This window comes from Ailuropoda melanoleuca, chromosome 18, assembly GCF_002007445.2.
Source record: "Ailuropoda melanoleuca isolate Jingjing chromosome 18, ASM200744v2, whole genome shotgun sequence".
NCBI classification, from domain to species: Eukaryota; Metazoa; Chordata; class Mammalia; order Carnivora; family Ursidae; genus Ailuropoda; species Ailuropoda melanoleuca.
The window spans coordinates 5,171,196-5,193,402 of NC_048235.1; the positions used below are offsets into that span (position 1 = coordinate 5,171,196).

Here is a 22,207-nt window from a genome sequence, read left to right on the forward strand (position 1 = left end):
AGTGCCTTAAGGTGAAGGCACTAAGTGTACTTCCACTTTAGAACTGAGGAAGATGAGTCATAGAAAGTTTCAGTAACGAGATCTCATTGGCTGTGACAGTGGAAATTAGAACCCATGATTTTGTCTCCAGGGTCTGAACTTCTCATCATTGTTCCCTTCAATCCTTGTTCATACCTCCCTGTGTCCCAGCCTGATCACAGACCCAGCCTCTCCATCCAAGATGCTGGCTATTGATGGCTCATTAACCTCACATGTAACTTGACCCTCCCTGGTAGAATCACTTGTGGTTATTTTTTAAAAATGATGTTATCAGTTCCACCTGGAGGTGTGCTCATTTAATTGGTCTCAGGCTAAGATTCTGGGATTGTGTCAGCTTGGGAAGAGAACAAATCAGCTGGGTTGTTTCTGAAGAACATCTCCCCTTGAGGTTTAGGTCCCGTATTAGGGTTTGCTGAAGGGCAATCCATTTCCAAGCCCTGGGACCAAAGCCACGGAGACTGCCTTTGTGAGAATTTTTCTTTGGAGAATACATTAAGTTAATTATAAGGGCTTATGTGGTGTCTGATAGGGGATTTTATCGTTCTAGAGTTTTCTTGGCAGGACTGCTATGGGGGTGCACAGCAGTGGCTCTAACAGGAAGGCACATAATTCGGGACTCACTTAAGATGTAAGATGTTGTCAGATGAACTCCTGCCCCCACAGAAGCTTCATGAAAAACTCCACGCAATGTTCCTGGTCTGGAAAGACTGAGTTTCCCAGGGGCACAAGAGGGCTGGAGACAACCTCATCATTTACACTAGTATCTGGAATACTGTGCTCATGGTCCTACTGAGCCAGGCTCATAGCATAGTAAGTAACCTGTCAACTGGGGTGAAGGTCCCTGTTATGCCACCACCAGGTGCAGAAGGAGCCAAGTGATGGTGGGAAGTTGGAACGAGTGGAGCTGATCTGTGTGGAAGGAGCTGCTGGAGAAAGAGGAGACTCAGAGAGTCTTGTTAAGTCTCCAACCCATGTGTTTACAACTGCACAGAGAAAACTAGAAGCTCAACAACGTGAGATTTTTCAGCAACAGGGTTTATTGTTTAAATATTTACAGGTAATATATTGAAAAAGTTTTATTTCTTAAAAAATTCTGTATTCAGTATGCTTGGATCACTTTACTTTTTTGCATTTATATGCCACATTCTCCCCATGAATAGTTATTTTTCTCAAAATCCTGAATTTTTGGCTACATTGTACATTAAAGGCTCTAATTTTAGAGGTTTTTTCCCTAGACTTAGTTTTCTGATATGAAATCTGCCTGAAGTTCTCTCCGTTGTGATTTCCTGAATGCCATCTCTGCATGTAAGAACTTAATGTTGGCTGAGAAATAAGTGATCACTGACAGAGTGATGTGGACAGTCAGAATCCTCACATGTGCCCCAAGTGCTTCCCTATGAACAGAGGGTTTCTCATGATTTCTCACTGTAGTATGAATTATTTGTTACTCCACAGGAGCACTCCTCCTCTTCCATCTTGTGTTAGTGTTTATTCAGACTTCACTGAGTTTTCTTGTACACACCACGCCTGGTGCCTGGCTGTGTACTGTTCACAGTGATTACACACTTAGTTGTTCTCCCCTGTGCGGGCCCCACAGTGTGTTTGAAGTTGAGAGCAGCTGCTGAAGAGCTCTCCATTCCTGTATTTACAGAGTGAGTTCTCTCATGTCCTTTGTGGTTTTGCTGCATAGATGTCCCATGTAGGGATTTCTTCCATTGTAAGTTTGTGTATGTCAAATAAGTAAGAATGATTGAAGGATTTCTACATTGATTACAGACAGTTTCTTCGATGTGCAAGTCCTCTGGTGTGTTTAAATGTTAAAGCTATGGTTGAAGTCTCTCCCACGTTCGTTACATTTATAATATCATGTTATCTAAGGTCCGAATATTTACTGAAGGCATTCATAATTTTCTCTCCATTGTGGGTTCCCTCGTGTCGTCTAAGAGCAGAACACTGACTGAAGGATTTCCCACACAGATGACATTCATATGGTTTTTCTCCAGTGTGCGTTCTCTCATGTCGTCGAAGGGCAGAACATTTACTGAAGGCTTTCCCGCACAGATGGCATTCATACGGTTGCTCTCCAGTGTGCGTTCTCTCGTGCTGTCTGAGGTTGGAGGACTGACTGAAGGCTTTCCCACATAGATGACATTCATATGGTTTCTCTCCAGTGTGAGTTAGATTGTGTTTTCTAAGGTCAGAACTTTGAATAAAGGCATTCCCACAGATATGGCATTCATATGGTTTCTCTCCAGTGTGAGTCATCTCGTGTCTCCTAAGGCTCGAGCAATTACTGAAGGCTTTTCCACACAGATGGCACTCACATGATTTACCTCTAGTGTGAATTTGCTTATATTGATTAAGGTATGACTGGTCACTAAGGGATTTTGGACACTGTTTACTGATATAAGGTGTCTTTTCTGTGTGGGTTAACAAATGCTGAGTCAACATGAAGCTATGAGTGAAATCTTCTTCCAAATCATTATATTCAAAGGGATCCTCTGGAGTATGAGATTTCTGCTTTTGGGAAAGAGATGAAAGGTTGTTAAAGCTTGGCCTACATATCCATACATTGATTTCTCTACAGAGGAATCCTAATCATTCAGTGACAGTCTCCAATTAAAATCTTGCCAGTACTACTTCACACACATGATGTGGTGGTTACTCCCCTGCATACATAAAGATTTGCTCCTTTGTAGCATCCCAACTACAGAGCTTATAGATTAATTTTGAAGATTTCAATATGTTTCAAAGACTAGCCATAAAATCAATGTTTATGCAGTTGTCTTTTTTTTTTTTTTTTTTTTTTTAAGATCTCGGGTTATGTTTTGGGGGCTCAGATTAATTTCTTCACTAAATTCAAACTATCCAAAACATTTTGCTCAAAAAAAGCTTAAGCCTAACTTAATATGAATTAGGCTATGGTGTTCAATTACTAACATCCTATTTCTGGGTCTTTCATTTGGACGACCAGGGTTACTACCCATGAAACTTACCACTGGCATGATTGTAGATGTGTCTTTCCTGCCGATATGTTGTGTGGCTATCATTTCTTGTTCTTTAAGGGCACTTTCCTGGCCTAAAATAATTGAAAACAAATATTTAGAATGGCATTAGAGGAATGTAAATGTTGGAAAGCACCAAGACCCATGTGAGTATGTTTCAAAAATTGGACATTGATGGGGCAAATATGTCCAATGAAGGAATACTCTAGGAATACTAATTCACAAAGATTTTCAGGATTGAGTTACGAAAAAATGAAGGTAAATTGGATAGGGAAAGAGAAGGGAAACCTTCAAAGGGGAATGTGAGGGCAGGAGTTACTGCATGAAAGTTTAATTTCATTGAGTACATGAATATGCTTTCCCTGAAGCCACAAAAGACACTGGCAAGAAGAAACATGAATTGTGATGGACACATGCAAGGAATAATGACAGCAACTGAAGAATTTTGCCCCTATGTCCTTCCTCTCCATTTCTGAGACTGCCAGTCGCTTGACAAAATCTTCAGCTGGTATTTGTGAGAACCAACTACTGAGCAGGCACCACCTTCCACTGAAGCCCAGGGCCCTGCTGCCCACCTGGGCTCGGGCCTCGGAGAAATCCAGGTCCTTCTCTCCACAGCTCTTCTCCTTGCTCCAACTGGAAAATCACATCTGATTTGCAATGCTGATATCCTGTTCATTGGGGGGGGAAAAAAAGGTACATGGATTTTGAATTCTGCACTAATAAAAGTCCCCCCTTCCAAAAGCTATCATCAAGTCCAGGACAGGCTACTGAGGAAGAATAAGAACACTGAAGCTCAGTCCAAGCAACAACCACTTGAATGGAAAAAACACTGAAATCCAAATGTGTGTCCAAAATAGTGAAGACCTCTGGATGCTGATGTCCACACCCAGATTCAGAGACAGAACGCAGAATCCTCAGTCTTTTCAGAAATGGAGAAATTAAATGTCTCCACAGTGGGCTGAATATTGCTTTCAAACAGATACCAAATAAGCTAACCAAGAATAATCAAAGTTCTGTTTTTGTCACTAGTCTAGTTGAAACCCTTGACATAATGACTAGAGCAGAGTAATCACTTAGAAAATGTTTAATCCGTTTGTTTATACATTCAGAAATACTGAGTTCCCAGTTCTGCTCTGGGCGTTAGAGACTGAGTAGCAACAAAGACATTAAATTGTTGTCAAAGTTATATTCTAGTGGAGTGACAAACTAGATATAGTACAATATAAAGAAACAACTTGATCTTTCAAGTAAGGTCTATGAAAGTTTCAGGGTAGAGAGTAGAGTGGGTATGCAGGTATGCAGAAGCTGTTCCAGATACTTCTCGACTGACCACCTTCCTATTCACCCATTTATATACGTATACACACTGGAAGACTCACCCAGGGAGACCAGATGACGTATATTTTCCAGCATCACATCTCTGAACAGCTTTCGCTGGGACGTGTCCAGCAGGGCCCACTCTTCCTTGGTGAAGTCTACAGCTACATCTTCAAATGTCACTGATTCCTAAAACATCACAGATATTCTGTTTTAGAGCATTCCCTACCGACGTCCAGAGTAGGAGGGTTGAGATGACAGCACTGAGGAAGAGGGTGGAGGAGCTGGGTGTGTAGAAAGATCAGACTGAGTCTGGGGTTCCTGTCAGTTCATTCTTGGTGCTGAACTGGCATCTGCCTTTCAGATGCATTACAGAGATACAGTCTGAATTAATAAAACTTTATTATAAGGGATTATTACATGAAGTGTGATATAACATAACCTAGTTTTTTGTTGTTGTTGTTAAACTGATAACTATGGGGGCGCCTGGCTGATCAGTCAGGGGAGCTTGCAACTCTTGATCTCTGGGTCATGAGTTCAGGCCCCATGTTGGTCATGGGGCCTACTTACAAAAATAAATTAAGTCTAAAACAAAAACTGGTAATTATGACTTCAGACACAGGATTACAAAATTGGCACTTGAAAATTCATAACTAAAACTCACTTTCTAACTTCAAGTCACTTCACAGATTTGTTGTAAGTCAAACAGTAACCATGACTTGCCATTTTTAAACCATGACACTGTTCCCACAGATGAACCTGTTAGGAGTACTGAAAGATCCAATGAACTAATGTATGAAGTTCTTCCTAAGTACACATGTATTATATACAAGCCATTAGTCTATTACTCATTAAAATATCCAAGAACCTTGAAACCATCTCTAGCATTCTTCAGAAGTGAACACGTTTCATACGGAATCTGGTACACACAGTGGAGTCTTGCTCAACTCCGCAGCCTCAGGTGTTCATAATAAGGTATAAGGTCAGAACAGAAGGTCCAGCAGCACAAGCCAGGAACCTCTGAGACAGCTGTGCTGAAGGGCAGTCCTAGCCTGACCGCTCCTGTGTTATGAGGACTCCTAATTTTCTCTGGACCTTACACACCAGTTATCACCTGTCTTCTGTCTTGTCCCTCCTGCTAAAGGAGAACAGAAGCCTCTTGACTGGTTTTGCTTTATGTAATTCTTAAAAAGTTTCTGCACGATCCTAAATTTTACTCTACTGTACGCCCTTCTGAAGATATAACCACAATTATGGAGTTAATACTCCCTACACACTAATTGCAATGATGAAATATGGGGAAAAAAAGGTTAATTACAAAAAGGTAAAATATGCGACTGGGGGCAAGAGTGATAATGAAAATTTAGTTCTTTTTAAGAAGTTTCCAAAAGTACAAATATATTCTCTCAAAACTTTAAAACTGGAAAAACATGAATGACTCCTCCTGCCTTTTGTGGCTTCAACTTCTCTTGTGCTCCCTTCAAACTCCACAGCCCTCGCCCAGCACCTGAAACCCTGGACTGCTGGAAAGCACCTCCCTATCAGACCGCAGTGTTCTCCTCCTTGTTCATCTCTTCACTTCAGCCCTTTATGAAAGGATCATCAGAGCCGACACCATGATTAACAGGTGAATTATTTCCTAATAAGGATATGGACTGAGTTAGAGAAAGCAAACTTCCTTCTTTTCTGTAATACACAAGCTTAATGGAGCTGGGATAAACTAGTGTGGTATTAAGAAGGTTACTAGATTTTGAGGAGTTCTTGCCTCACTATAACCATCCCAGAGTCCTGGGGAAATGTCACTGGAGCTCAAATCCCTAAAGACTTCCTGACTGTCCTTGAACATTCAGGTCAATAGGAAAAGCTCGCCCATCTGATGGCACTAGGGTGTTATTTCAGCAGGAAGAGGCTTCCCTACTCACCAGCGGCTGCATTGTCAATAACTCGGTTGCCAGGTGTCTTTCCCTGGGTTTTCACTCTCAGACAGTCCAAGCACTAAGCAGGCAAAGCTGAGAATGGAGAAAGAAGCATGAGATTCCAGTCCTGTGCACAATTTCCAGTCTCCCCTGTCACGAAGCCCCGACCCTTACCTGGGTGTGACCCCAGCCTAACCAACAAACATGCAGTGCAGTCTACAAGAAGTGCAGAGGACTCGCTTCCTCCCCCACGATCAAAAGTCCGACGACTAGGACTACAGTTGCTGATAAAAAACATACAAATAGGGGCGCCTGGGTGGCACAGCGGTTGAGCGTCTGCCTTCGGCTCAGGGCGTGATCCCGGCGTTATGGGATCGAGCCCCACATCAGGCTCCTCTGCTGTGAGCCTGCTTCTTCCTCTCCCACTCCCCCTGCTTGTGTTCCCTCTCTCGCTGGCTGTCTCTATCTCATAAATAAATAAAAAATCTTTAAAAAAACAAACAAACAAAAAAAAAACATACAAATAGAACTATTTTATGAGTAAGAACATTGAAAGTATTGAATTGTATGTATTAATCAGCCCACAGCATCCAGAGTTATTTAATTCCCTCCCTGGTTCCGAAGCACAGAGATCCCGGCCTCATGCCACACATCGATTTTTGTTTCCGTCTGTAGGTAAACACTGGAATTTCTCAGATTTCATTATTCTCCCACCCACGCAGTGGTTCCCCAGCATCCACGGCAGCCTTCTGGAGCCACACTCCCTTCCTGCTCTCCCTCAACTCTAACTTTTAGATCTGTTGCCTGTGGACTTGGATGCCAAAAAAAACTAAAAAGTATATTTTATGATAGGGTTAATCAACTCAAGGACTTATTCCGTTTGGGGGATCAGTGGCACTCATTCTGCGAGTCTAGTCCTTAAAAATACCCTACATCAGAAAGGAGGAATAGATGAGTCATAACGCTCCTGTTATTTACTGTTCCAACCCTCTATTTCAAGGACGTCCTGATAACACAGAGTGGCTGTGGTTCAGGAGGAAATCTAGCTGCTCTACCTGATTATTTTAGCAAAGTTATGGTAACTGAAGTCCCTGTTCTATGTGAACCTTCATTAGCTGCACTAGGCCTGAATTTCATTATTACACACACATACACACATGTATATGTACACGCACACTTACATATATACACACAAATGTGTGTGAGACACACAGTGAGAAAGCATGTATAAACCGTACATTCTCCCCTAAAATACCAATAATTAGATGTATTTCACGGGAAAATGATGATAATGTGTCATAAACAAAAGTAGGATTAACTCACCCATTTGTACCTGAGGTCCAGAAAAAGAAAAAAAAGAAATTTGTATCAAATGTGACTCCACTTCAATATTTACATGTATTCGTTTATTTAATCCTCACAATAAAATGAAATGAACAGAAGAGGTTCAAAAACCTTCAATAATGTAACAAAGTTACAGAGCCAGGATATGACCTATCTGTATTTTAATTCTGCTCTGCCTATGCTCAAATTCCTTAGGGATTACACACCACACCTAGATTTTACCTGGAATATTGCATCACTTCTGACTTAATCAGAAGCCCTACCATTATTACAACTTCTTCTCCTACTTTTTACAGAAATTACACCCCATACTCAGTTCTCTGTTCATGGGAAACTCCATGTACTGACCACTTCTCAAACATCAGGCTTTCCCCCTTTCCATTTTTCCTGCCCAGTTTAATCCACACTGACTCATTTCAACAGGCACTTAGCAGGACCGGCACTTTCTGTGTTGCCTGGACTATTAACCACATTTCCCCATCAGGATCTCAACAGCAGGTGACTCCATGTACCTGCCTTTCCTGAGACTGCATCTGACACACATGGCTAAGCAGCTGATCCCTGTCTAAAAACAGAACTACTACTCCTAGAGGTTTTCAAATGTGTCTGGCAACTCTAGATCATTCTTCCACGCTCCCATATTTCAAAATCTTCCCCATGCCTTTGATGCTACTCATTCTCACCTTTCAGAGGTGAGATTATTCCCTACTACACATGCTGCGTTAGTTTGCCAAGGTTATTTTAACACAGTACCACTCACCGAGGGGCTTCAACAACAGAAATGTATTTTCCCACAATTTTGGCTGCTGGATATGAAAGATGTTGCCAGAGTTGGTTTCCTCTAAGGCCTCCCTGCTGTGTAGACCACCATCTTCTCCCTGTCTCCACATGGCCATCCCTCTGCACATGTCACCCACGTCTGTGCCATAATTCCCTCTTCTTGCAAAGACACCAGTCAAACTGAATTAGGGCCCACCCTAATGCCCTCATCTTACCTTAATTGCTAGTTTAAAGGCCCAATCTCCAAATACACTCTGAGGGTTGGGACCTCAACATGTGACTACTGGAAACACATGTGACTACTAGAAACACAAAATTCAGTCTATAACAGAGATGAATTACCTAAGGTGACACACTAACTCAGTTTTTCAGCATAATATCTACAAATATTCCTACTTTCATATCCATTGGTTACTCCTTTTCACCCACAGAAGTCATGCTACCTCTAAGTCCAGTGTCTCCAACTGAATTCCTTTCTCTCCTGTTTTGCCGAGAACTGCATTACTGTTTATAAATTAAACCTCCTTTCCCAAAAACCTCCACGTCACAATCTCTCTCCACAGTCAATCTCCCCATCATTTAAGTTCATTATATCTCTTGTAACTTGAAGCAAAAAATTTCCACTGAACCTGTTTTCTCTCCAGTTCCTGCCCTTCTATCCTCCCTTCAAAATCAAACTGGAAGTGCAGTTGTCCTTCGCTCACATCCTCCTCTCCCTTTGACTTAAAAAGGCCACCACTGATTATTTTATAAATACACATATTGTTAACATCACTGATTGTCTCTCCAGTAAATCCTTATATGGAAACAAAGAGTTAAACCTTGATCTCCTTTCAGAACTTCTTCCCCTCTATAATCAGTCCTTCTCCCATGTCCTCTGTAAAGAATGCCTCAATCCTACTGAATGTCTCAAGACTTAATGTGAGCGCCTGTTCTCCTTTTATACCATGTCCTGGCAGGCTCACGTTTCTTCAATTGTTCCAGTTTCTATTGCTGTCTCTAAATTGAAAGTGACCAATTTCTTGTCTGGATTCTCATTTGTGATCGGTCATCTCTGCTTGCAAACTTGCACCTAAAATGCAGTATTTTTCGGGACAATAACTGCATCCCTCCAAATACAGAAATTACTCCTTTGTCTGAATCTTAGTTAATGGCTTGGTCCATCTGAGTATTGGCATTTTAAATGCCTTTACCAAACCAACAAACACACCGCTATTATTTCTAACCTGGGCACTATTATCATTCTTTGTTTCCACCCCCATCCACAAACTTCCTACTCCATATTCTTTCTACTCCAATTTCAGTTTAAATCTCCATTACACACAGATACTCTCATTAAACTCCAACCAAAGTAAGTGTTTCCCTTGCCCTCTGCCTTGACTTAAATAGAACTACTATTCTTTCAGGTCACTCATGGAATTTGTTATAGATTTATTTATGCTGTCCTCTCAAAGGTCTAAATGCAGAAAAATCTGATGAATGGTGGAGTTAAGCAAGTTTCCCTACTACATCTAAATGATAATAAAGAGAAATTGTATGTCCATGGTAAGGAAACCTGCCCCCAAGTGCCTGCAGTCAGATAAACCATTACTTTCTGATTATAAATTCCTCCCTGAAATATAGGAGTCTGTCTTTCCTGGTAAAAATTCTATCCAGTACTTACCCAAACCCAAACAGATGGAAAAGCTAATGAAGCCAACTCTTTGATGTGTAGCTACCACACAAGGACCTCAGAGTTTCTTTCTGATTCTAGATATCATCCTTTTGATGGTAATCTATCTTTATAACCAGCTGATAACCTCATCAGTAACATAAATCAAAAGACACACCCTGGTCAATCTGGATGCCAGTCAATATAAATGTAATTGAGGCAAGCTTTTCTAAAAAAATCTTTTATAATGAGGTAAATCATATAGATGCAATTAAGGAAAACAGATAATGTCTTCTTTTTCTCTAATGATACTTTTTAGGGTCGTTTCAGGTTCTTCGCAAACTAGTAGAACATACAGTTCCTATATACCTCCTGTCCCCACAAAAGAACGGCCTCCCCATTATCAGCATCCCACACCAGAGTGTTACATTTGTTACAACTGACGAACTTAGGTTGATACATCATTATCACACGAAGTCCTTAGTTTACATTACTGTTCACTCTTGGGGCTATGCCTTCTGCTGGTTTTGAAAAATGTATAATGACATGTATCCACCGTTACAATATCATCAGAGTATTTTCACTGCCCTAAAAATCCTCTGTGCTCTGCCTATTCCCTGCCCAACACCTCAACTCCTGGCCACCACTGATTGTTTTACTGTCTTCATAGTTCACCTTTTCCAGAATGTCATAGTTGGGATCACACTGTACGTACTTTTCATATGGGCTTCTTTTACTTAGTAACAGGCATTTAAGCCTCCTCCGCGTGTTTTCACTGGCTTGATAGCTCATTTCTTTTTACCAGTGAATAAATAATACTCTAACGTTTGGATATACCATGGTTTATTTATTCATCACCCAGTGAAGGACATTTTGGTTGCTTCCGAGTTTTGGCAACTATAAATAAAGCTGCTATAAAACATTCACGTGCAGGTTTTTGTGTGGACATATCCAACTCATTTGGATAAACAGCAAGAAGCATGACTGCTGGATCACATGGTAAGAATAGATTTAATTTTATAAAAACCTTCCCAATTATCTTCCAAAGTGGCCGCAGCAGTTTGCATTCCTACTGGCAGTGAGCTGGCGCTCCTGCTGCTCTACGTCCGTCCCAGCATTCGGCGGCCTCAGTCTTCTGGATTCTCCCCATTCTAATAGCACATAGGGGTATCTCTTTTTTTTTTTTTTAAATCGTGCATCTCCCTGATGATACAGGACGTTGAACATATTTCATATGTTGATTTTCTGTCTGTATCTTTGGTAAGGTGGCTGTTCAGATCTTTTGCCCATTTTTAAATGGAGTTGGTCATTTTCTTATTGTTGATTTTTAAAGTATTTTATATATTATGAATAAGTCCTTTATCAGATGTGTGTTTTGCAAATATTTTCTCCCAGGCTGTGGCTTGTCTTCTCATTTTCTTGACAGTGTTTTTCACAAAGCAGAGTTATTTAATTTTAATCCAGTTCACTTATCAGTTACTTCTTTCACGGATCTTGCCTTTGATGTTAGAGTTAAAAAGTCATTGACAAATTCAAGGTCACTTAAATTTCTTCCTGTGTTTTCTTCTAGGAGTTTGATAGTTTAGATCTGTTATGTGTTTTGAGTTAATTTTTTAGGAGTATAAGGTCTGTGTGTAGATTCAATTTTGTTTCATATATGGATTTCCAGTTGTAACTTGTCCCCTCATTGTTAAAAATACTTTTATTGTATTATTTTTGCCCCTTTGTCAAGTATCAGTTGACTATATTTGTGTGAGTAAACGTCTGGGCTCCCTATTGTTTCACTGATCTAGTTGTCTATTTCACCAATCGATTATATCCTTTAATCATCCTTCTAAAGGTCTCAAAAGCAACCTTCATCTCTTTGCCCACAGGCCTCACCATTTGGTGGACTTTGGTTGTTACGGGACACACTGAAGAAAAGCTAAAGCCAAGAGCTCTATCCTGTTCTTTATTTCTTTATTTCGATTTTATTTATTTGAGAGAGAGAGAGAGAGCGTGCGTGTACACGTGCAAGCAGGGGGGAGGGGCAGAGGGCAAGAGAGTCCCAAGCAGACCCCACACTACGCACAGAGCCCAAGGTGTGGCTTGATCTCATGACCTGAGCTGAAACCAAGAGTCAGTCGCTTAATTAAGTAAGCCATCCAGGCACCCGTCCTGCTCTTTATTTTTAAGAGGACTTATAATCTGACAACTCTCAGACTGTGAGCATCATGGTGACTCCAAATAAATAGAAACATTTGTGCTTAAAATATATACTCAGGTATCTAGAGTTTGTACATTTTACTCCCAAGAAACAGAAAAACAATTTAGCATAGGTCTCTTCATCAGATTTATCTGACTGATAACTAAGGACTGTAAAACGCTACAAGCTTCAAAATATTAGGGCTTCCTAGAATAAATTATATAGCTTCATTACTGGTTTTCCTATAAATAGGATGTGCTTTGTTTTTGAAAAGAAAAGTTTCAAAAATTAGGACAGATCTTAAAATACATTGAGATCTAGAGACAGAGTTGTTTTTGAAGAGAAATAATTCAGTATACATTTTAAATACAAGCATTTGATTTAGAAGAAGTTGTCATTGGCATCCTTGTCGTCATTATCACTGCCACCATCATCAAATGCTGGTGCACTAAGGCTAAAACAATGTCGAACCAGGTTCTCCTGAGGCCATATGGTTCAGAGGTCAAGAGCCAAGGCTCTAGTCTCAGCGTGCTGGGCCCCAGCCAGGCTCCCCTATATGCTGGGTGATGTGCAAATTGAGAGATGGCCCTGACTCCTTCATAGGACTGTTGAGAGGCAAAAATGGGTTAATGAGTGTAGTTTTCACACTTGAGTCACTGCTGTAATTACTTCTACCTGGGGCAGTAAAGGCAAGCTGCAGCTAAGTAGGCAGAAGTACAAGGGCTCAGAGGGTTTGGGACACATCTGTGAACCGCTCTCCACAGCTCCCTGAGCCCACTTTTTATATCTGTTTTCTTACATGTTATATCTGTCTTTCATAGTCATCGTCTTTTGGATAGATGGATATTCTGTAGAAACATAACCCAGTAAATAACAGTGAACTGTTAACACAGAGGAAACAGTATAAAAAACAAAAAACAGAGGTTACCTTATATTCTACACTAAAAGTGCTGACAGTTCCACGATACAATCTTTTGGGCACAATTAAAAAAATCAAACAGCCGTAGCGCAACAGTGAGGAAGATGACAATAGCCTAACATCAGGACCAAACTTACAGGGCCCTTGACTCACACCAGTCACAACCCTCACAGGGTGAGAACGCCCTGGAGAATGTGGAAATGAGAAAGATGACCTAGTGGCCCTTCCTTTCGGTCTGAGATGGACACCAGGAGTCTGCATTTTTGACAAGTACACCAGGGATTGTGATGTGGAGTGGAACCCTGAAAAATGTGAGAGAGTGGCTAATAAGCTAAAGACAAATTCCTAATATGGGCTCAGATCCCCATCAGACATGGCCAGATTCACCACCTCAGTCACTCATCGCTGGCTGCACTGAAATCATCTGCCTTACTTGCCTCGTTCATGGGCCACGTGCGAGCTGGCGTTACTGTCTCGCCCATGCACAGCCGTTTTACTAGAACCTCCCTCCCATCCCCAACTTGGCATTCTTGAACTTCCTTACTTTTCAAGAATCTGTTTACATATCATATCCCCTTTGAAGGATATGATCCCCTTCCCGGAACGTTTAGTCTAATGTTGGTGCCAAACCTCCCCTTTTCCCAGTCGCGCACTTAGGACACCTCCCTGCAACGGCTAGCTTGACTCTCTCCTCCTCTGAGCTGCGTGAACTTAGGAGAGCAAGGACAACACCTGTCTTGGCTCATCACTGTACTAGAGTTCCCTTAAACTGTGGGATATGGAGAGATTCAATGAATGCAGAAAAGCAGTTAAAGAGTAATGTACCATCTCAACAAAGCCCTCTGTTTTAGATATATCAATGCAGGGCCAAACCTGAGTGTGCTATGGCACTGTTCTCGCTCACCCTTCTACCAGAAGCAAACTTCACCTTTCTAACTGAAACACAAAGGGATGGAACTACTTTCTGTACCACAACCCCAACAGTTTAACAATGAAGGCCTCCAGAATGCAGGCTCAGGGTCCTAGGGTCTTGACTCCCCGTGGACTAGCCTGCCTCTGAGCTGGTGACGAGTCCTCTTTTGAGAATTTGTGAGGGTTTTTTTTTTTTCCTCCTCCAATTCAGTGGAATTGGGTTTGGTTTGCAAACTGATTTAAGTATCACCCTCTACACGAGATACCTGGTTGGGAGATGGGTGGAGGTATCTCACTACGGCACAGGCTGATGAATTCTCTGCTGTTCGCAGACAGTCCCCTTCATACTGTGGTGTAACTGGAGCCGCCTATCCCCACGTTCTGTGGAGCTGCCTTGTACATACGATGAAGCAGTTCTACTTGGGACAGCTGCAGAGGGAGTGCTGGCTAAACACGAGCAAATTCTCCTGAATATTTTACCATGGAAATTCCTGGGCTTTGTTTTTAGATTGGGAAATATTTAGTAAGGATTTATTATTACACTGATGACTTTTCATCCAGAAAGCATTTTCTATAGACAAGTAAATATAAATGCTTGAACATTCTCTAGAGAGATCAATAAAAATATAACTTTTAAATCTGGTTTTAGTAAAATTGTTTTAAAAACACAATTCAGTATATTTTACTGTTCTTTTGTGGCTGTTATTTCTATGAAAAGCAAATTTCCTTGGTTAGACTAGGTAGACGTGATTTTTGTTCTTGCTGTTATCTTATTTTCAGTAAATAAAAGTCACTGTGCCAATATTACTGCTACAGTAATACCTTAAGAGTTCAAAAAGAGCTATTGTATTAAGAAAATCGAGAGCAACTGCCCTCACATATTCCAGGTAACTCAAGTCACTTGAATCAATCTGTTGGATTACTGTATCAATTACTTATTCTATTTCTCATCAGCCTTACATATTTTACTAAATAAAATTTCTAAGGCAACTGACCTTTTATTTGATGCCTTGGGAAGCTTATCAATAAATAAATCTTAACTGGAGCTTTCATGGACACTAGGCAAAAGTCTGTGAACTTTAAATGTGCTGAATCAACCTTACAAATTACTAACGTGTTATGACATGTTATGATGAGGAACTGTGGCAGGGGTGCCATACGGCACGTGTCATACACGTGCCAGTAAAAATTGGTGCTGAATGTCATCCTTGGGGAGTCCCATAGAATCAGCAGCTTTGGACTTAAATGAGTGAGGTCCTCATATTATTCTTACTTCATAGGTGCACTAAATGGAGGCAAAGAGAAGCCAACTATCCAAGAAATGTCAACTGTCCATTCAACTCCTTACTTCCAGGCAACTGCTTTCAAGCCGGCACTGGAAAGGCTTGGAGGTGGTCAAGTGTCCAAGTAAGCTCTTTTCATATTTGGGACCTGTATTACATTTCCCTCTGATAGTTCCTCCTTTCAAATGTCTGGAGTGTATAAAAATTACCTTTCTGTTCTGGCATGGGACTGGAGCCCATCTTTTGTTTGTTAGAGATCAGGTAATGGCACTGTCTGGGTTTAGGAGATTTTCTTCTTATTGTTGAGAGAAATAACTTGTAATTAAGGACAAAATAGCTGGATCATTCTTCCTTAGACCATCCATCCAGTAACCTCTCTTTTCTGAATTTAAACTGACCATAGCGTTCACTTATACTTAAAATAGAAGTCTGATCTGGACTTCCATCCACCCATCCCCAAGCACCTATATTATGCACTATGGAAATTTCTAGTCATCAAGCTGTGGAACAAAGACTATGTCCAAAGAAGCCTGCATCCTCTACACCTAGTGACTGAGGGATAAAATAACTTACAGAAACGGGTAAGGGTTGAAGAGGCTGGAGATCGGCCCTGGGGCTTCCGCCCTGGCAGCATCCCAGAACTCCATCACGACTGAGTCAATGCTGGATCCACCTAACTCTAACAGGAATGATGCTAATACTGCAGCAAGACAGTTGTTCACAGCCAGGGTTTTCCTCTGGGTCCTGACTGTAGAATCGTGGAACGTCACCACCACGGAGCTCTGGAGCAGCACAGAAGACCCCTGCAGTGCACCCCTTCCCAAGCAAATGCAACAGCTGTGACAGAACTGCTTTCATCAGGCAGTGGCCTCATGTTCCTGGCCTCTATTCCTCCCAACTATAAAAAGCTGGGTCCACCGAAGAATTCACTGAGTCAGAGATAGGAAGAGCTACCCTTAAAAGGTAAGCCAGAGCACCCCAGTGTTCTTTCTCAGTTCCACCATTACACTCCTACCTGGGGCAACAAAGGAGAGTCACTAAATTTTTTAATACATTCCTTCAGTCCCTCTGGTAATTATGCTTGACTTGGCATGGACTGGCTCCCAAGAATTGCTTAGAAAATATTCGGGAGTTTTATAAACTGGATGGTAAGCCCTTGTTAGCTTGAATTTTGCCACAGTATACAAGGAAATCAGCAAGGGATATAAATCAAGACTTTGTTTCAGAGAGTCAGTTAACTACTGCACAACTGCCAGAGGCCACTGACCTGTATGCTTCCCTTTCCAACAGGACCACGGAATGTGGTTTCTTGCCTCCGTTAGAATCATCTTGGGAGAATACTAATTTCCTCCATCATTTAATATTCATACAGAATCTTGTATATCTTAAAATTGAGAACATTACCTTAAAAATAACATGCTTTATGATTTCTAAAGCAAACATATTTGTTTAAAAAGTATTTCATATTTGTGAAAAAGTTAGCATTGTGGTCCCTATCCCAGAACTCCCACTCCAGCAGAGGTCTCCATTCCCATTTCAAGACTGTAAACCTAAGGATTCTCTTCAACTCGGTTACACCTTCCAGTCCCGCTCTGTACAAAGTCTACGGATAACTCATGGACGGGGTAAGAAGCTATCTGCCCAAATACATCATCAATACTGATCACGTATTAGGTGACAGGTATTTACTTATAGTCTTGCCATTTATTCAGAAGACCCTACAAGTTTGCCATTATCATCTTCACTTTTCCTCTTCGGAAACCAACTTGGATAGCATTCGTGTGACCTGACAAAACCCAGACAGCATATAATTCATTGGCTGAACTACTGGCTCACATTTATCTGGCTCAAAAGCCTGTTCCCTGACCAGTATTTATGATGAGTTATGTCTTCTCATGGTTTCAAATGCCTCTGAAAAATAGGAACCCCAGAGTGATAAACCATTTGGGGAGAGAAAGGATAAGAGAAGGATGCAGGGGGTGTAAGTAAGGGTGGTGAGAAGTGGGACTGAGTCATTTTGTGGCTTCACTTTCACCCTTCAGTGGATGAGTCTGGGCTGGAACTAAAGGGGACCAGAGAGTGGAACAGAACCTTCTGCAGAAGAGCCTTGGCATCCCCTCTCCTGACGTGGGGTATGGACTTCCAGGAACTTGAGGGTTTGGGGTCTGGGCATCTTAGGCAAACAGAGAAGATGTGAGGGGTAGAGGGGAAGTCTTCAGCGGTGGGAGGAGTATCTGGCTCCAATGGCTGCAGTGAATCCGTCCTTTCTAGCTGAGATGATATTTGGGTTGTGAGACGATTCACTCACATACTGAGTCTCTAAAGCTCCCGAAGATGCTGGACTACTGCCTGTAGGAATTCATCAGCTGAGAAGCAGTTCACCAGTTCTAGGTTCTGGAATCCATCAATTTCAGAGAGGGCCATCATGAGCCCCTTCTCTGACACTTAAGGAAATGTCCACCACTTCCAGGAAATACAGAGCCTTCAGCCTGGACAAGGTCACCACCTGCCTGTCACTGACGGCAGGAACAGTGTCCAAGCCAAGGTTGTGCTGGAAGGGTGGTGAAGAGTAGTTGCCTTCCCCGAAGATCCATGACTCCGAAACTTTAGAGTTGTGTAGTCCCAGATTTGTCAGGAACTGGGGAAGTTTGGTGACTAGGAGTTTCCTCAAGTATGCAACATGCAACTACAGTTTAGTCAGGTGGGGGCACCTCTACCCAACTTCCTTAATTAAAGCTGGAATGATTTCAGAACCATTTATGCCTCAGCTCAGTAGCACCCCACACTCAATGACAGGAACCCTGATCCCAGGTATTGCCAGAAGAGATGCCTTACCTGCACCAGCCAAACATTCTGATAATCAAAAGGACTAAAATCAATTGCCTTCAACTTGATTCAGAGAATGAAATGAATAACATTCAGGGCTCCTGAACAGTATCAAAGCTCCACTAAGCCACCATATATACACCCTGTGAGGAGGCCAGGATGGGTTCTGTGTAAGAACTGCCATCCATATAAAGCAGATACCCTCAAGCATTTTCCCAAATAGAGTCCATACATACATACCCTGTAAGGTGTCAGGTACATGTCTCCATAGTGCAGAATGCTCAGCTAGCATCTTCCAAAGCTTACAAACTCTGCAGAGGAAGAAAACTGACATTCACGTCCAAAGCTGATGAGAGCCCGCAGTTTCACCTCTGGCCCCTTGCTGTCCTCCTCCATGGCTGCAAGGCCAGAAAGCAGGTGGATTCCCTGCTCCAACTGTGCCCTCAGCTCTTATACCAGTATTTTCTCTTTTAGGGCACTTGGACTGGGCCCTATGGCTCTATACCCCTCTGACACCTGCCTCTTCCCTGAGCTTTGAGGTTCTTGCCCTTCAGAACAGTGAGAACACCCTTCCCCTGGATATTGGTCCATACCTGGAAATCTGAATCTCTTCTGTAATGCACAGAAATGAGAATGTCTTCAGCATCACAGAGCTAGGCAATGCCAAGGGGATTACCAAGCTATGCTCTCTGCCCGCTGTATGCATGTACTGTGATGAAGATATTGAATCTTTTGCCTTCTTGGGTGAGCTGAGGGGTCTGAGGAACTGGAGAGTTGTTTAAATGTCTGGAGAGGTGACAGCTGGTTTCTGGGCACTGTATCCTCTTATTTTCCTATGAGTCACCCAGTGGAGAGGACAGAGTTTTACTTCAGATCTGAAAGAGAAACCATATATTAATGCAAGGCTCTGATAACTGGGGAAAGGTAGCCAATACCCAGGACACTCAACAATGCCCAAAAGATACTCTATAGAACATGGTTTACCAACTGAGTTATCCAGAACATATGGGAAAATCCAAGGAGAGAGAAGAAAATCTAAGGAAACCATTAACACATTGGCCAGGGGATTATGTTAGGTTTTGCCTTTAAGGCAAATTTAGATTGAAATGTAAAATTATGTTTTACCTTTAGGATTTTTCTTCAAAGGAAATATAGGGCTATCCAGGGAATCCCTACATATAGAACAGGAAAGTCCTATGAGTGGGAAGGAAGACTTCACCTAGGTATCACTGTGTTTTGTCCATGTTTCCAAGTGGTACACATCAAAGAAGGTCATGAGTGGATGAAAACCATAAATAAAAAAGCAGCTTCTCAGTAGTTGATATTTCTTAGATTATGGAAAATGCCAATGAGGTCCCACAGACTTTCCAAATGTCCTGTGTTAAACAGTCATCATTTTGAGCCAGGAAGAGGTCCTGCTATACCATGACACTGACATGTATTTCTCTGCAAACTAGAAGCATGAATGCATGGGGTTTAAGGAGAATTCAACTCAATGAAAATGGCACGAAAAAAAAAATTAACACAGTAACTATTAAAAAAGGAAGAGGTAGGAGTGAAAAAGTAATTGAATATTAGTATTCGAAGAATTCTTTGCCTTGGAGCAAAACATTTAAAAATTATCCCCTAATGTTAGTAACGGATAAACAGCAAATTATTAAAAACCTTAAAAATGGGACTTCAAAGCAGAATTATAAAGATGAAAGAGATTACAAAGGAAGGAAAAATAACCTGGCAAAGCTCCAAAAGTTCCAAAAATAAAAACCATTTAAAAGGGACCACACTGGGAGGTACAAGAAAGGAAAAGAGACACTGCTGAAAAGTGACTCATTAATGTTGCTGACAGGCTTAAAATGAGCAAAAAAGAAAAGGATTAAGTAAAAATCATTGAAAGCTGTGAAAGACAAGCCCACAACCTATAAAATGCATGTTACTGGTAAAGATTACAAAGGAAATGACAGGACAAAAAATAATTTCATGAATTCAATAAAGAAATATTAAAACAGGGGTGCCTGGGTGGCTCAGTCATTAAGCGTCTGCCTTCGGCTCAGGGCGTGATCCCGGAGTCCTGGGATCGAGCCCCACATGGGGCTCCTTGTGCTGGGAAGCCTGCTTCTTCCTCTCCTGCTCCCCGTGCTGTGTTCCCCCTCTCTCGCTGGCTATCTTTCTCTCTGTCAAATAAATAAATAAAATCTTTAAAAAAAAAAAAAAGAAATATTAAAACATACAAAAAAGAATTTGTGAGTTTGTGGAAATGAAGTTTGGAAAAACATATATATAAAGCAATACAAAATAAAAGTGCCCCCAAAGAGTCTGTAGTTCAAACATGAATGATCTGAGGATCATTATAAAAGCTCAAGTGAGATATGAGATGATATTCAGTGAACAAATGTGATCATGAAGAATGCCCACAAAATCTTCAGGGGAACCAACTGTGACCCTTCATCTTATAACCAAGTGAACTCTTCTTCAACTATCACAAGAGATGAATTTAGAGAAGATTTGTAAGTATAACACACAGATGAATCAGCAATAATTTAGTGGCACAGAGACCATGCCAAGAACCAAAAAAAAAAGGACACACACTACAAGAAGGGAGTCAAAGCAAACATTTCATAACAGGCTCTAGTGTGGAGTCAATAGAAACTGTCTCATGAAAGGGAAATTAAATGTGTATTTAATAACATAGCTGTACAATTATTTAGAACTAATAAAACCTATTTAATGGTTCCAAGCTATTTATACACACAGCACTGTATTGATCAACTTCCCACCCAAGCGGACACAGTGACATGTTTCTGGTGACCTCAAGATGGGTGATCACACAGCTTAGCCCCTCCCTCCAACTCCCTTAAGGAGTCACTAGGAAGAAGCCCTTCTGCATCCTCAGTATCATCTTAATATTTTTAGAGCATTGCTAACCATTAAGATCTCCAGCCCTTTCCAGGCTATTTGGACACAGCTGCTCAGTTCTGGGGTACATTTGTTTTCTCCATACCAAAACCATGTTCTCCAACAAATCTGCTAATCAAAATGACTGATATGTATACCCAGTCGCCTGTCTTTCCTTCCCTCTCAGAAATGCAATCTGGAAAAATTATGTTATTAAGTGAGCTCCCTCCAATCCCAACACCAGTGATGGGCCAGGCTATTCCAGGTGCTAGGGAGATAAAAGTTTACAAGTTAACATAACCAAAATAGTCTGGCTTTCTTGCCTCTTACCTTCTAGCAGTACACAAACTGGAAAGCAAAGGCACAGAGTACAAGCTTTAAATATGAAGGAAGTATAAACCAAAACAAATGTAGCCTTCAAATTAATACTATAATAGAAAAACCTTTCAAATCCAACCTTGCATATTTTTAACATTCCCCCCAGGAACAGCGTGGGTCCACAGCATGGGAGTTCTTGAAATTTGAACTTCTGAAACTCAGCCACGTGCCTGAGATAAAAAGGCTTGGACATGGGCAGGGTGAATGCAGGGTTCAGATGGAAACCAGGGTCACAAAAAGGGCAACTGACTGCTCTTCTGGGAAGGTTCACTGAAGATGAAGGGGCCTGAAGTTTAGCTCCCAGGCTGAAGAGCAGGCCACAACCATCTTCATCCCGCCCATCGGTTCTGAAAGACTTCAGGGAGCAAAACAGGAACACATAGCGGAGCCTGGAGCCTGGTACACACGGACCTGCCCACCTGCATCCTGAAGAGGCATTTTCACTGAGAATCAGCACACAGGCCCCTCCCCCAGAAGACCAGCACAAACAACTAGGTCCCACCAAGTTTATTAATCACAGAGTGCTGCAAAGCTTCAGCTCTAATGGAAATAGAATTGAGCTTCCTTTATTACGTCTATTCTTTATTTTTTCATTTTCTTATATTTTCCAGGTCCTTTTATTTTTTATTAATTCCTATTTATATATTTATATAATTTATATATATATTATTCATACTTTTCAGGGTTTTTTTAATCATTTTTTTATTATATTATGTTAATCACCATACAGTACATCCCCGGATTCCGATGTAAAGTT

General features: G+C 41.4%; 1 protein-coding gene across 2 annotated transcripts in view; it reads right to left on the reverse strand.

Annotated features, from left to right (window-relative positions):
• Nucleotides 1-1,053: 1,053 nt before the first annotated feature.
• The window catches only part of LOC100483651 (zinc finger protein 705A), a 29,027-nt gene continuing 7,873 nt past the window's right edge, over nucleotides 1,054-22,207 (reverse strand). Inside the window, exons 2-8 of one of the 2 annotated variants that reach the window (XM_034647543.1) lie at nucleotides 18,774-19,055; nucleotides 18,421-18,491; nucleotides 6,287-6,373; nucleotides 4,427-4,553; nucleotides 3,620-3,715; nucleotides 3,036-3,118; nucleotides 1,054-2,556 (exon numbers count right to left, since the gene is read on the reverse strand). In XM_034647543.1, the coding sequence (XP_034503434.1) occupies nucleotides 1,909-2,556; nucleotides 3,036-3,118; nucleotides 3,620-3,715; nucleotides 4,427-4,553; nucleotides 6,287-6,298 (966 nt within the window). In that variant the 5' untranslated portion in view covers nucleotides 6,299-6,373; nucleotides 18,421-18,491; nucleotides 18,774-19,055 and the 3' untranslated portion in view covers nucleotides 1,054-1,908. Of the gene's footprint in view, nucleotides 2,560-3,035; nucleotides 3,119-3,619; nucleotides 3,716-4,426; nucleotides 4,554-6,286; nucleotides 6,374-18,420; nucleotides 18,492-18,773; nucleotides 19,056-22,207 lie in introns of both variants that reach the window. The other variant, XM_034647542.1, reaches the window with a different exon arrangement.